This window comes from Musca autumnalis, unplaced genomic scaffold (assembly GCF_047663935.1).
Source record: "Musca autumnalis isolate F117 unplaced genomic scaffold, ASM4766393v1 scaffold_1, whole genome shotgun sequence".
NCBI lineage: Eukaryota > Metazoa > Arthropoda > Insecta > Diptera > Muscidae > Musca > Musca autumnalis.
The window spans coordinates 157,801,969-157,816,730 of record NW_027411644.1 but is presented as its reverse complement, the minus strand read 5'-3'; the positions used below and the strand labels follow the sequence as shown (position 1 = coordinate 157,816,730).

The 14,762-nt window shown below is 31.8% G+C and overlaps 1 protein-coding gene across 5 annotated transcripts in view; it reads left to right on the top strand.

The window, feature by feature from the left end:
- The window catches only part of Antp (homeotic protein antennapedia), a 338,269-nt gene extending 329,889 nt beyond the window's left edge, over positions 1 to 8,380 (top strand). For all 5 annotated transcript variants that reach the window (XM_073958722.1, XM_073958719.1, XM_073958723.1 and 2 more), the window contains one exon: positions 8,055 to 8,380. In XM_073958722.1, the coding sequence (XP_073814823.1) occupies positions 8,055 to 8,305 (251 nt within the window). In that variant the 3' untranslated portion in view covers positions 8,306 to 8,380. The remainder of the gene's footprint in view (positions 1 to 8,054) is intronic.
- The last annotated feature ends 6,382 nt before the right edge of the window (positions 8,381 to 14,762 follow it).

The following is a 14,762-nucleotide window of genomic DNA, read 5'->3' as shown; positions in this document are numbered from 1 at the left end:
ATAGCCTTGGTTTGGTGTTAGGTTTTGATGTGAAATGACCAAAAACAAAAACGACAGAAACAACAAACCTTCAAAAAACTCAGAGTAGTATCTCACAAAGTTAACATAACAGCTGAAATGTGTCAAAAAACTAAAATGAAAGTTTTTTTGTTTTTCCACTTTGAGGGAGGAAGTTGACTTTGGGGAATATGGGAATCTAACAAAAACCAATGGCTAACCTAAAAAGTCAGAAAAAAAAACAGAAAGAGATATGAAAAAAAAATATTAGGCAAACATATTCACATGCACTCGGTTGTTATATCCTTAGAGTATAAAGCGTAAAAGGGCAACGGCTAAAAAATGTGTGTTTGTTGGGTGGTCTAAAATTTCTCTCTCCCTCTCCCAGCCCTGTTGGGTCCCTTAAGGTTTAAGTGATTTGTTTTCCTTTTTTTTCTGTGTGTGGTTGAACATAGTTTTATTTTACATTTCATTTATTTAAATAATGAAATATGCGATTTTTTGTTGGCTTTACACAAAGCCCAGCTTTCACATTGAAGCGATTTGCTTATTATTTTGCAATCACAATTAAAAAAATCTTTATTAGTTTTTAATCGCTTTGGCAAGTGTTGTATGCACTTCGCCGTCGTAGTCGTCATCATCATCATCAGTTTCATCGCTTCTTATTTCCTTGGAGTAGGTATCTGACATTGTTACCAAATGATCTTGGCTGATTCCCCTTATTCTCGGTTCGTTTTTTCTCTTCATTTCGATCAAAAAACCTCAAGACAAAATGATTTGGCAGGTTTTTTTTTCTTTTGAAATTGAATGTTGCATCTTTTGTTTGCCGACAACATGTCCATTTGAGATGTGTTTGTGTATGTGAGTATTGTTGATGACATTACAAATGCCACACACGAATTTTTGTATTCTTTTGCAAAATGTTGTTGCTGTTGCTTTTTTGTTTGTTAATAAAATAAATTTATACACATTAATAATGTCTGTGTTTCATGTAATAAAAGTTTTTTCTTTTGTTGTTGTGCTAAAATATTTTATATCTGGGAGATGTTATAAAAAATTAGCACATTGAGTGAAAGAGTTTTCACTAAAACGAATGAACTAAATGGACTGATGAACCTTAGTTCACGGATCGAACTAAGGACCTATTGTTTCCCGAATGGCTGAGCCATACTGAAACAATGAATGGTTAAAATAATGAATTAAAAGTACCACTTAGTTTATTACAATGATCTGAATTAAAATGAGCGCTGTTCAAATTGAACTTAAAATACCAAGACTATATATTCTGATTCTTGTTGGATAACTTTCGCAACTAGTGAAAAAATGTAAACATGGTGGGACCTAAGTTCCAATTGATTCCTGAAGGGTTATACTAAAACGGTGAACAATTTGAATAATAAACTAAAAGAATGACCTAGTTCATTCCAATGAGATGACTTAAAATGAACGCTCTTCAAATTGAACTTAAAAGGCCAGATGGATACCGTTTGTTTGTTCAGCTGAATAGTTCCCTTAAAATCGTTCGCACTGAAACGGCGAAATTAACTACATTGATATCATTCCGGTGGTTCATTTCACTAAATAGTTATTTTGCACTAGTTTAATCCACATCGGCACAACTCTTGAACGGTTTTCTGTAAAGAGTGACTAAACTAGAATATATGGCGCATTTCACTAAGACGATTCGAATTCAAATTCGTTCGAATTACTACCAAACTCCAGTTATTGTAGAAAATATTTCGTTTGATTGAAAACACATATGAAACAAATATTTTTCAAAGAACAAAAGTTTGGTAGTAGTTTGAACGAATTTGAATTCGAATCGTCTTAGTAAAACAGGCCAAAAGACTTTTTTTCAAATCCGGTGGGACTTTTTTATAATATTGTTATTTTGTTCAATTAAATTCCAACCCTCCTACTTCCTTTACCCCGAAATTTTCTATAATTGCCGAAGCATACCGTTAGTTATTGTTTTAATAATTAAACTAATGATTGTCATTATGCGGGTGGTGATTTTTGTTTCCTTTTATTTTTCTCTTTATTTTGGTGGAAAGATAGAAAATGATAATATTGAGTTGACAAGAAAAAAATAAATAAACCAAGAATGATGATATTTATATGGCATTGACAATGGTTGAGTAAATACATATACAAAAAAATGTAATTATGGCGCCCAAAAAGAAAATGAAACAAAAAGCTTACAAATTGTCAATCGTGGGATTTTCATCAGACATTTTTAATTTTTTGTTTTCCTTTTTTGTGTGGTTTTGGGAGGGGGTTATTTGTATTGTGGCGTAAAATAAGGTTAATTATCAATGGCAAAGGTACATTCCGTTTTTGAAATAAAAAGAAACATGAAATTATTTTCGGATTCTTTGTTTGGCCACGCCATTTAGTAATCAAGCGCGAGCGGTAGCAACAATGATTTCTTTGAACACAAAGAATATTTGTTTTTATTTTTGGTGTACTTGTGGCATTTTAACGAAAATTTCACGTGTATACATTAACATTTCCTGTTACTTTATTATACTAGAGACTTAAATTTCATCTTTCCATCAATTTTTTTTTTTTTTTTTGGGTTAAGCTACTGTGGTTGATTGTTGAGGGGGAGGAGGAGTAGACATCTCTTAGTATGAAATGTAATTCAAATTATAAGTTTTTCGGGGTCTTTCCTTGGTTATATTTTCCTTTATTATTTTCATATTTACCTTTGTTTGCTTTCCAACAAAAAAGAGGTTTTAGGTTTGCTGTAATTTCTGTTAATGTTTCAAACATTTTCCTTGGCCAGTTTTTGTAAAGATTTCCGTCTGTAACCTAATGCGGCAACAGTAAATCAATTCATTGATATGGATGACAAGGAATGTTCAAATATTTCTTTTTGCGACTCTGATGTTTGTTTAGATGCTTTCTGAAAATTAAAAAAAATGTTTTGTCGTTCATTTGGCAAAATAGTTCCCTTGGACTCGTCCTGGAACAACACAACTCTGCAATTGAACGATTCACTGAAGTGGTCTCGTTCAACGAAGGGAACTAAACGAACGAAAGCATTGGATATAGTTCCGATTGTTCATATCACTGAATAGTTACTTTGAACTAGTATATTGCAAATCGGTACGACTTTAAAATTAAACGATTCATTTTAAAGAGCGACTGAACTCGATCAGTTGTCAACGTTGTTATTTTTAGTTCATATGCAGAGGGTACCAGTGGAAGTTCCTCCTGAATAAAGCTGACAAACTATCGATGGAAATATCGATATTATCGATACTAAATTTTTTACGCCAATATCGACGAACAGTTTTTATATCGATATTATCGGCCATTTTGACATCACTAAAGAAAAGCCATAAAAAGCTGAAGAGGGCATATGCACGATGAGGCCTCATCGAAATAAAGGTTTACCAAGGCCAGAACGGAATCATAAATAGGAGTAGGAAATCTACGATAGTATCGATTTTACGATATTTTGAAACGGAAATATCGAAAAAATCGAATGGGGCCGATATCGATAGTGTTCCAGCTCTACTCCTGAACTGCCAAACATGCATATCGTTCCGTTTGTTTATTTCGCTCAACTCATTCGCCCTCGAAAGACACGAATTGATTCAATGAAAAGAACGGGCGAAAGGAATTAAATAATAGAATTAAATTTTTCGAAAATTTAACGGTTCATTGTAAAAAGCGACTGAACTAGATCAAGGTCGTTATTTTTAGTTAATTATCAAAGTGCATCAGTCGAAGTTTCTGAATAATAGAAACAATTTCCCAGAAATTCCAAACGTGGATATGGTTCCGACTATAAATTTTTTGGAGCTCAGTAGAACATTATAACTATATTAAGAATATATATTATTGCTGCAATCATATATTTTGTTTCAGACAACATAATAAGAAATCAATAGTTCAATTTTACTGTCAAAGGCGGTGTTACAGTTGACGAATACCCTAAGTAATTGAAGAGCTCAGTAGGGCATTGCATTTATGTAAAAATATATGTTGTTGCTGGAACCATATTTTGTCAGACAACATAATTGACATAGCTTGGAAAAGCAATAGTTGAATTGGAAAGGAGACCCTACCTTCGACGATTACATGCAGTAAGGAATTATCATCACAACAAAGCTATTAGGGCAGTAGGGCATTGTAACTACAAAATATATATTGTTGCTGCAACTATATTTTTGTGAACTAAATGAACAAAGATTCACAATGCTCTTTTGTGCTCTCTAACTATTTCACTTCCGATCATATTCCTTTGAGGCGTCTATGTGGAATGTGTTGTTGCGGATTTCATTGAGAAATTGGGGTAGAGTAATGATCTGGTCTATAGTCGATTTGCCCAGTCTAAAAACTATTGTATTCGTTGACTATTGATTGACTTTAGTCTTACACACAATATGTCAGATATTACTGTATGCGATAAAAATGTGAGAAGTACCTCTTTGTTGACCCATATCAATTTGTCTCATGTCTCGTTTAGGGAAGTATAGCTGGGGATCATCAGCTGATCTATATTCCTCATGTGGTTATAGGTCTTAAGCAGATTAATTTTTGCGCTGACCTATCAATGACTATACCACGCTCAATGCTATCGCCTGAAATTAGTTCTTGATCTTCGGCGAACTATTTGTACTAGTTATCAGATCGTCTTCATCATCATTGATAGATGGATGTGGCAACACTAAACTTTCTTTTGATGTTTTACTTGCAGGTTTAATGTTAGGACTTATGCTTGGTTTACATTTACGAAATCCACTCGATTTCAACTGTCAATTCCATTGCTCAAACGTCAAATGAAATCCAATCAATTTCAGATGAGTTTTCATTTGACGTATACACAAAGGAATTGACAGATGAAATCGAGTGGATTTCTTAAATGTAAACATAGTCTCATTCTGATTCCGATACCTTTCGAGTTGCGTACCCCCCTGAAAAACTGGATGTTGTCTTACCTTACATCCACGGTGGCACCCGTAGAACCCCATATCCAAGTTTCCTTGATTAGCTCATCATCCCCTTAAGTTTCACTGTAGAGCCTTTTGAAGTCGTTTTGCTCTCTCTCTCCCTTGATGCTATTATATCAATAGCAAAACGTCAATTTGATATGCTCGTGGTTTATTTCAGTTTCACCGTTTTTTTTCTTTAGCTGTTTTTTTTTTTCAAGCTACCTTCAACTCAAAACTAAATGAAATAAAATGACGAACGACTGTCTTAAATACACTTGATAAATTACGCAAAAATCTTATGAAATCATAACGAAAACCATTATAAATATGAGTTTTACACCTTGGATTACTTTGGCCCTTACCACCTAGTGTTTTGTCCCCTGATCTTCCTTGCTTTGCTCCGTTTTTTGGGATGTTTCTTCGCTTTTTTGCTGCTGGACCTTTCAAGAAATGAATAAGACTGGGACTTAAGGCAGGCAATTTTGATGTGTGTTTGTTGTGTTTTCGTTTGGGGGGTAGAGCCACCATAAGCAAAATTACATTTTAATGACTTTGGCTTAGGAGTAACTGGCCACCAGACACAATGAGAGATGACCTGGGTCTTTGAGAGTGTAGTGTGTGGTGTTGTGCGAGCGTTTGCTTGAAGAAAAAACAAATCTAAAAATATAATAAATTTCCTTATGGCACAAGGCGCCTTTAACACGTTAATCATTTTTAAAAAAATATTCCATTTCGTTCCCCCTTTGCAAAGTTAATGCCGCCATGCAGTCAGCCAGGGTTTGTTTCTTGTTTTTTTTTTTCTTTTTGGTTAAAGACAAAGTGATAAATTTGATTAAATTGATATTGTTCATCAAACATCAAACGCCAAGAGAAAAAATGTTAGTAAATTTTTAGAAGCGGTGTTTTTTGTTTTCCATACCATTTTGTTTTTTTTTTTTTACTGTTTTGAAATGAAAAATCGCTTTAAAGACATTAAAATGAAACATACACTAGCGGGTAAAAGTAATAATAACAGAGAGTAACATTTAAGTGACCCAATGTTCACGCATCAAATGTATTATAGATGAAGCTTGAAAATAAAACAAGAACCGCCAAATAGTTAAATAAAAAAATAGAAAAAAAATGATTATTTAGAATTAAATAGAGTTTTGCGTTATACTCCTTTTCCATTGCTGGTTGGTTAGTTACTTTATGGCCAGGTTGTTGTTTGATGTTGTTTCCCTATTTTTTTTTTCTTTTTTCATTTTGATATGAAAGCATATTGTAATTAAATAGCGATTAGGCCACCATTTTGGTATAAAGGCAATTTCAGTAGTTTTGGTACCTACCCCCTCCTGAATGACCGGCCGGCCACCATCACTTCCACATTTCTTTAATATCAAAAGCATTCTCCATATTAATTTGGTTAGCCAGACCAACCAACAACCAAGCCACCAAGCATTTGGGGCCAATGTTAGAGAGTAACAACCATCAACATTTTGTTGTTGTTGCTGTTGTTGATGATGATATGAAAGGTAAATGGGTGCGTTTGTTGGCTGTTTTATTATTGTTGCTGTATGTTTGTGTAGAAACTTAAACTCAAAGGAAATCATTAAAAATAATTACATTTTATGGGTTTTTGCAGTATAAATTAATATTACTTTTTAATTATGGTTGGAAATACAAGAAGAAAAAATTGCAAACAAAAAATGAAAGGAGAGAAATGAAGGAAAAATCATAGAGAAGGAAAACTTAATAACAAACAGCTAGAATTGACATTACATCTAAATATTTTCAAGAACCTAAAGAAAAAATTCAAAAATGTTTACGATATCTTGTAAAAATGTTTGAAAGGGTTCAAGATAATTAGGAAATGTGTGCCACGCTGAATATCCGGGTTCGATTACCAGGCCAGCCAACATCAAATTTTCAAGGGTGGCAAAATACCCCTCAGTTCGACGTTGGCGACATTTTCTGTGTATTCCGTGTAAAACTTCTCTACAAGCGGCGCCTTAAGACACGCTTTCGGGCTTGGCAATAAACCCCATATCACTGGGCTAATATGAATCGGGGTGCAATCAATAATATGAGAGAAGTATCCCTCGTCCCTTGTAGGATGTTTGTGGAACAATTGTCATAAGCCAACGTTCTCTGGAAAAATGTGATGTTGCCTTGCTAACCATTCCCCCCACTGTACCACCCCTTCATCTTCATTTGTTCAATAATTAATAGAAATATTGCCCATCCATAACAAAATTTTGATCTTTGATATTTTTGCCAAATTTACCACAACATAATTCTATTTAAAATCACATCAAATAGATAAGTTTTTTTTTTTCAAATTAAGATTCATAAGATTCATCATGTGACACTTGCCCACAAAATCTTGATTGATTACAAATGTCTAAGAAACGTGCAAAGTGCATATATTTCTAGGTAGATTTGAATGTACTAGACCAAAAGGCAGCAGCAACAACAACAGCATCCGCATAAAATCACAGCCATTACAAATCTCGAGGTTGAAATGGTAACAGTTTTAATAAATGTCTTAAGGCTATGCATATAATTAGTTAAAGTTTTTGATTTGAATGGGAAGGCCCCTCCTCATCAGCAGCATTCAGCCAGGCAGCCAGCATGATAGGAGCTGGGAATAAAGTCAACGTCATCATGGCTTGTTTGATGTTGAAACAAAAAATGCACACTCCCTGCATTTGAGAATGATGATTCGGCTGCTGCGGATGAATGTGTTATAATCCACATATGATTTTGTGTGGTGTGGTGCTTCTTCATGGTTTTCTTTTTCTGGCGGTTGCTGGTTTTGATAATAAGCATAAAATACCATTTTGGATTACAAGAATATAAAAAGAGAAACCAACAAAACCAGAAAAAGAAGAAGCCCCATATTCTTAAAAGCAACACATGTTGTGAATTTGACAAGTATAAATACGGGTAGAGGCCATAGACATCGAATCTACAAAAAGAGATTTTTTATTTTTGGTTGTTGGTATTTTTTTCAAATATTTTTTTTTTGGTTATACGCATGTTCAAGTAGCATAAATGGTATTTGTTTTGTTAATATTTTTTAACATAAAAATTAATTTTTGGTATTTTTGCTTAATTTCTCCCCAACAGAACGCAAACGTGGCCGCCAAACCTATACTCGCTATCAAACCTTGGAACTAGAGAAGGAGTTCCATTTCAATCGTTATTTGACACGCAGAAGACGTATTGAAATTGCCCACGCCTTGTGTTTGACAGAAAGACAAATTAAAATTTGGTTCCAAAATCGCCGCATGAAGTGGAAAAAGGAAAACAAGACCAAGGGTGAACCCGGTTCCGGTGGTGAAGGTGATGAAATTACACCGCCAAATAGTCCTCAATAAAAAATGTAATAAAAACAAATTGGAAAAATAATTTAAAAAAAATACTGCATCATTTTGTGAAAAAAGAAAAACAAACCATAGGCAAAATTAAAATCGAAAAAACATTTGATTTTGAAATGAGAAATTTTATTTATTTTGTTATAAAAAAATCTTAAAAAAAAGAAGAAAAAAAACAACAACAAAAATTAAAAATTAAATTGTTAAACATAAGTTTTGGTCAATACTCTTTGTTTAATTCCAACCAAAAAATAATAAAAATTAAAGGGCAAATATTAAATTCCTTACACGAAAGACAGACACAGCCAATATGTAATTAAACAAATTCGAAACATTTCAATTCTAATTTGATAACTTCAAACGTCAAGAGAAAAAATGTTAGTAAATGTTTATTTTGTTCCTTTTTTTAATGACCTGTTTCTCTAAGACGATTTGAATTCAAATTCGTTCAAATTATTACCAAACTCCTGTTATTGTAGAAAATTTTTGTTTTATTGAAAAAACAAATGAAGCAGCTATTTAAAAAAAAACAAAAGTTTGGTAGTTAAAATTTTTCCATTTGAGATTCGAATTTTTTACTTATTTTCAATGTCATTACCCCTTTCTTTTATGTTAGTTAAAAAATTTAATGAAATTCGGAACATTTCAAATTTGATAATTTCTTATATTCCATTTTTAAAATTTAATAATTTTGGTTTTTCTTGATAATTAAAATTTTGCATTTGGGATTCGAATTTTTTTGTTTATTCAAAACATTTATTTTTAAAATCCAAATATATTTTTTAATTAATTGAATTAATCGAGTCAACATGACCTTAAGCCAACAATAATTAAATAAATATTTTGATTTTTTTAACTATTAATTAAGGAATTGAATTTTAAATGGAAAGAAATAAAAGTTTTCCATTTGATAATAAATTTTTTCCAATTGAGATTCGAATTATTTTATTTGTAATTCAAAACACATTATTGAAAAAAATATTTCGATTTTTTGTCATTACAAATATTTATTTTTCATTTATAATTAAAATTTTGTTTGTAATTATTCAAAACATTAATTTGAAAAAATATTGATTTGGATTAATTTTTGTCATTACAAATATTCCATAATTTGAAATGGGAAAAATTAAACGAGAAAATTAATAAAATTAACGTTTTTTCTATTTGATAATTAAAATGTTCGATTTAAGATTCGAATTATTTTCTTTGCAATTCAAAACATTTTATTTAAAAAAATATATCTTTTGATTTGTTTCTTTTTTGTCATTACAAATATTAATTTTTCATTCATAATTAAATTTTTTTCTATTTGAGATTCGATTTTTTTCTTTGTGACTATCAAAAACATTTAATTTGAAAAAATATTTTGAATTAGATTTTTTTGTCATATACAGTAATGAATTAAATTTTGAAAGGGGAAATAAAAATTGTTCCATTTGATAATTAAAATTTTCCCATTTGAGATTCGAATTTTTTTATTTTGATTTTAATTGTTTGTCATACTAATTGGGGATTTAGAACTTGAAATGGAAAAATAAAAGGAAACATAAAATATGTAATTTGAATGGCAACTGAATTCAAACTAGAAATTCACGAATTAAAAATGCAATATTAACAAATTCTACGAAATGTTTCGAATTTCATCCGTTATACCCCGTTTATATATAACCGGATTTAACAAACCGACTGGGTTTTAAATGTCAATTCCATTACTTATATTTCAAACAAATCCTCATATAGAAGGTTAACCCTGCAAAAAGCTCTAATATAAACAGCATATTAGGGGTATATTCTTTATTTCGGCAATTCTAACAATTTTTTTTATATGATTTGGAAATTAATATTTGCCTTTTAATAAATTTATGCTCTGTTCAAGAAACTGCATGAGTCCACTATTTCTGAAATTTAAACAAATAAATAAAATAATAGTGGATTCTTGCAGATTCGTAACACAACTTTATTGTTTTAATTTATTTTTGTTTTTATTTTTTGCATACTCTACAATATTATTCCTTTTAATTTTCTCAAATTTTCATTCATTTCAAATAGTGTTTCCTTTAAATTTAAATTCAATTAATAAATTTGTAAAAATATTAAAGTTTTTTTAATTTAAAAATAAAAAATAACAAATAAAAGTAAATAATAGTAAAGTAAACTCAAACAAAACCAACTCATGTGACCTCAAATTTGTATAAGTTATTTAATGATAATTATACTTAAAACAAAATAAGAAGAAAAAACACAAAAACAAACACACAATACAAAAAATAATAAAAAATTGTAATAATTTTATTTAATTTATATATAAGTAAACTATTATATAAAAAGGAAAAAAAAAAACAAAAACAAACCCCCACGTAGGCTTAGGTGTAATCTTAGTGAAAGATGATAAACCAAGTTACTTATAGAACAAACAAACGAAAAAGTTGCAATGTATAAAAAGAAAAATAATTAATTAATAATGGTGTATTAAAAAAAAAAACAAACAAATCTATTTATATTTATAAAACAAAGCAAAACAACAACAAAACAATTATAATTTAAACCTTGTAATGTATTAATATTTAAAAACAATTATTATTAATTATAAAAAAAGATAACAAAAAAGGGCATGCAAAACAATAAAAAACCAAGTATGCACTTTTTTACAATTACACATTAACACACAAATCCACACCACACAACATACACAACCAATAAGTAAAGAAAAAGATTATACATTTAGACAAAGATATACCAAACGATATACAATAATAATTATTAAATAAATTTATTAAAAAAAAAATAAAACAAAAAACAAACTTTTTTCTTTTCACACACACTCAACAACAACAAACATTCAACATCCCACCCCTTAAAGAAAATTAAATATTATCTAAAAGGGTTTTTGTTTTGAGTTTCATTAAATTGGCTTAAGATCCTGTTTCGATAACCCCAATATGCATATATTTTAAGAAAGAAAATAAAAAAACGAGTTGAAGAATATTACCAGGATATTATGTATAACGAATTAGAAAAAAACTTAATCTCATACATTTGTTATAACAAAAAACAACAAAGGAAATTTCCACATTCATATGAATGTTATTAGTTTTTTTGTTTCTAATTTTCCCAATATCTTTTTAATAATTAGTTTTTGTTTAATAATTAGTTTGTTACGATATTCCTCATATAGAAATATCTGTACTTCTCAATACCAAAGTTTTAGGAATTTTCCATTGTTGAAAATTTTATTTTAGAAAATAGAGTACACTTTAGTGCCAAAAACAAATTATATTTTTCAAATTGAGGGTAACTAGGGAGATTATTTTGAAAACATGACATCATTAAGGAATATTCGGTTATAAAAACATGCTCCTTCTATGTCTTTATCCGAAACTGAAAAGATAAAAATATCAAAACTCAACTTCGAAATTGTGTCAGAATTTTAATGATTTTGTATAGCGTTGTTAGCTCAAACGCTTCATCGTATTTTTTGTTTTACTGAGGTGTAGGGACTTCCTGTTTTTTTATTTAAAAAAGCATTAATTCGATTTTGTTATTGAACTTTAGTAGATCACGGCTGAATTTCTAAGCAAGATCAAGCATTAAATCTGAAATTCAAGTCTTCAGGTTTGTACCAAAGTGTAGCAACGATTATTGTAAAGTGACACGATTATTTTAAAGTTACGAATCAGCAGTAACAATTCCTGAGTATTTCAACCTTGAAAAGCGGTGTCTTAAGACGCGCCGTTTGGTCTCAACTTTAAAATGTTCACTAGAATGAGATAAGACTCCTTTGTCCTTTCGGATATGTTTGTGAGATCATATCGCTCATTTACTCAAAGAGTGACACATCTCGAAAAATCAAGTTTCGAGAAAAACGCGTTTTAAGTTGGCGATTGAAATTTGACTTCCCAACTTAAAAAGATTATTACACTAAAACTAAAATAACTACTTGGACCATATTTTGCAATAAGATAGCCAGATATAAGTGCTCAATTTCTGTGCATGATAAAGTATGATTTGAAGTGTTTTAGTGCTTCATAAACTCAAAAAACTTGTGTGTTGAATTATGCGAAACTCGTAGTAAATGAGCTGTAACTCGTCGAGTTTTAGAGATATCAGCATGACACAAGACACAAGATAAAGTAGAAGTCGTAGATTCTATGTAAATAGTTTATGTTCCTGTTCCTGTTCGTCTCTGCGACAAAATTTAAAAAATGCACTACGTACAGCGATAGAAGATAATCGTCGATAACAAGTTATTTGTTATTTTTTTTATTTTTTTTTTTATTCGTTAGTAAAAATGAACGGCGACAGCTAATTTGTTGTCGCCGGAAAATGAACATTACGGCGACAAAAGTTGACGTCATCGTGCGACTTTTGCCATGCGTAATGGAAAAATTGCAACTGGCACGCGACACGACTCGCCTCGCTGTACGGAATCGGCCCATTAAATCCGAAAAAAAATTAAAGGGGCGTTTGGCCTTGAAGGTGAGGTTGAATGGATTTTATGTGTTCACAATTATTATTCTTTAAGATGAGAGCTACAACTTTTTCTCTACGAGTAAAACCAAGTTCCTAGCGGTCTCTCAAGGCCTCAGGTCTTTGGGGGCCCATAACCGCGAATGTTGAAGTGATAGGGTAAAACGCCGAGACGCGCATCTTCTTATTTTTGGTCTTCTATCACGCTGCGGTGTCAGAATATGGTTACAAAACCGTGACTCAAAAAAATTACACACAGTGTAATGTACCAATGTTGCATTCCTTTTTCCGCTTATTCTCGCCTAGCCTGTTGTTCGTACGACGAAGCTTATCAGACTCGTTTGCTAGTCCCGTTGCCTTTTCTGGGAAATTTGGTCTTTCTTCGGGTATTTGGCCAGCAGGTATGTAGCAAGCGGCTGCAGCTATGATATCGTTCTGGAATATATTGCCAAACTGCTTTGCCATCGCTCAATCACGGTCTAAGGTTATGAAGTTGGATGGTTTGTTGACGATGATGGACGTTTTGAGGCGATGAAAGGAAGGTGGTCAATTATCAGACCGGTTGTCACATAGCGAAATCTGGAGAGCTGTGCCAATGTCCACTTTTCACATCGTAGAAGCGTATTCTTACACCGTGGCAAATGTGGAGCTATCAATTTCCTCGGCCAGCACTGTAACTCAGTGGTCATTACCTAGGACGGAATACCAAAGCTCATGATGAGCAGTGAAGTCCCCTTGCACCATATCGGTTATTGCCTTCCAAAAGCGAACTAATATTAGACATATAACGCAAAGTACAACTATACATACCGCCAATGGTATGTACATATTCAGCCCAATCATGAACATCATCTCACCGTGAGTTTTCTCACTCTCGCCTCCTCCCTTATTATAAACATCATAAGGGAGAACAAAACTCACGTTCGTGAGAAAAGTAGCTATCATAAATGTCAAAAAAGTGAGAATGTGAGGCAATTTTCTCTCACTACAGAAATCAAGGTGAGTTGAACAAAAAAATGTAACTATGGAAATTTTTTATAGAAAAAATCGACAAGAAACGAATCTTTTGCAATGATAATCAATTGTATTTATTTGTGTTTTACGTTAAAGGTAACAAATAAAAAACAATTAGAAATTCTTTTGGCAACTATACATGTTCATCCGTGTATCAATGAAGCAAGGAAGACCTCAATCGAGATTGGCGTAATTTGGAGGTGGAGTTGAAGTTGGCCAACATTTTTCAGATATGGGAAGCGGTTCAGAATCATATGATGAAAACAGGAATGGAATAGGATCCAATCAGGAGCAACACCTTTCTAAAAATTTTTTTGTAGGTACTTCCAAACTTTGCGGTCACTCAAGATGATAAGTGACATATCTTAAGTGCCTTTGTATTGTTCTTTGTTCGCTAAGGTTCCCAGCAAAATATTCGATGCCAAAGATTCTATTCAAGCATGAGTGCAAGTTGATTGTCACCTTTTTACCACCTACGCCCATTCTTTTTACGGTACTGTGACCCCTAAAAGATCCAAATCATTTGGCATGGCATCTTCAATAACCCAGTGGAATGGTATTACCACCACCTTGGCATGGCATATTCCACGAACAAGCTATGTTTATATTATAGCCTTTTGCAGGGTTAACCTTCTTGAAAATTGAGAAATTGTTTTTCAAATCCATGAAATTGGTTTAAATGTTGAATAGGATCCGAATTTCACGAATTGTACTTAGCATTCATATAATTGGTCCTATTGCTGGAGAAAAGATCGGATGTTTCACGTATTGTATTTATTTACAATTCTTGAAATTCCTTCCAAATGCTGAAAATGGGATCTTTCACAACTTCATTTGAACTAATACAAAAGATCCAGTGAGATATTGGCATCGCATGGAACGACTTCCACAAAATTTTGCTTGGTTTTCTTTGTATTCCTCAGCGTTTGTCGTTTCGCACATCATTCAAAATGCAATATTAAACATTTTCATTTCTTTT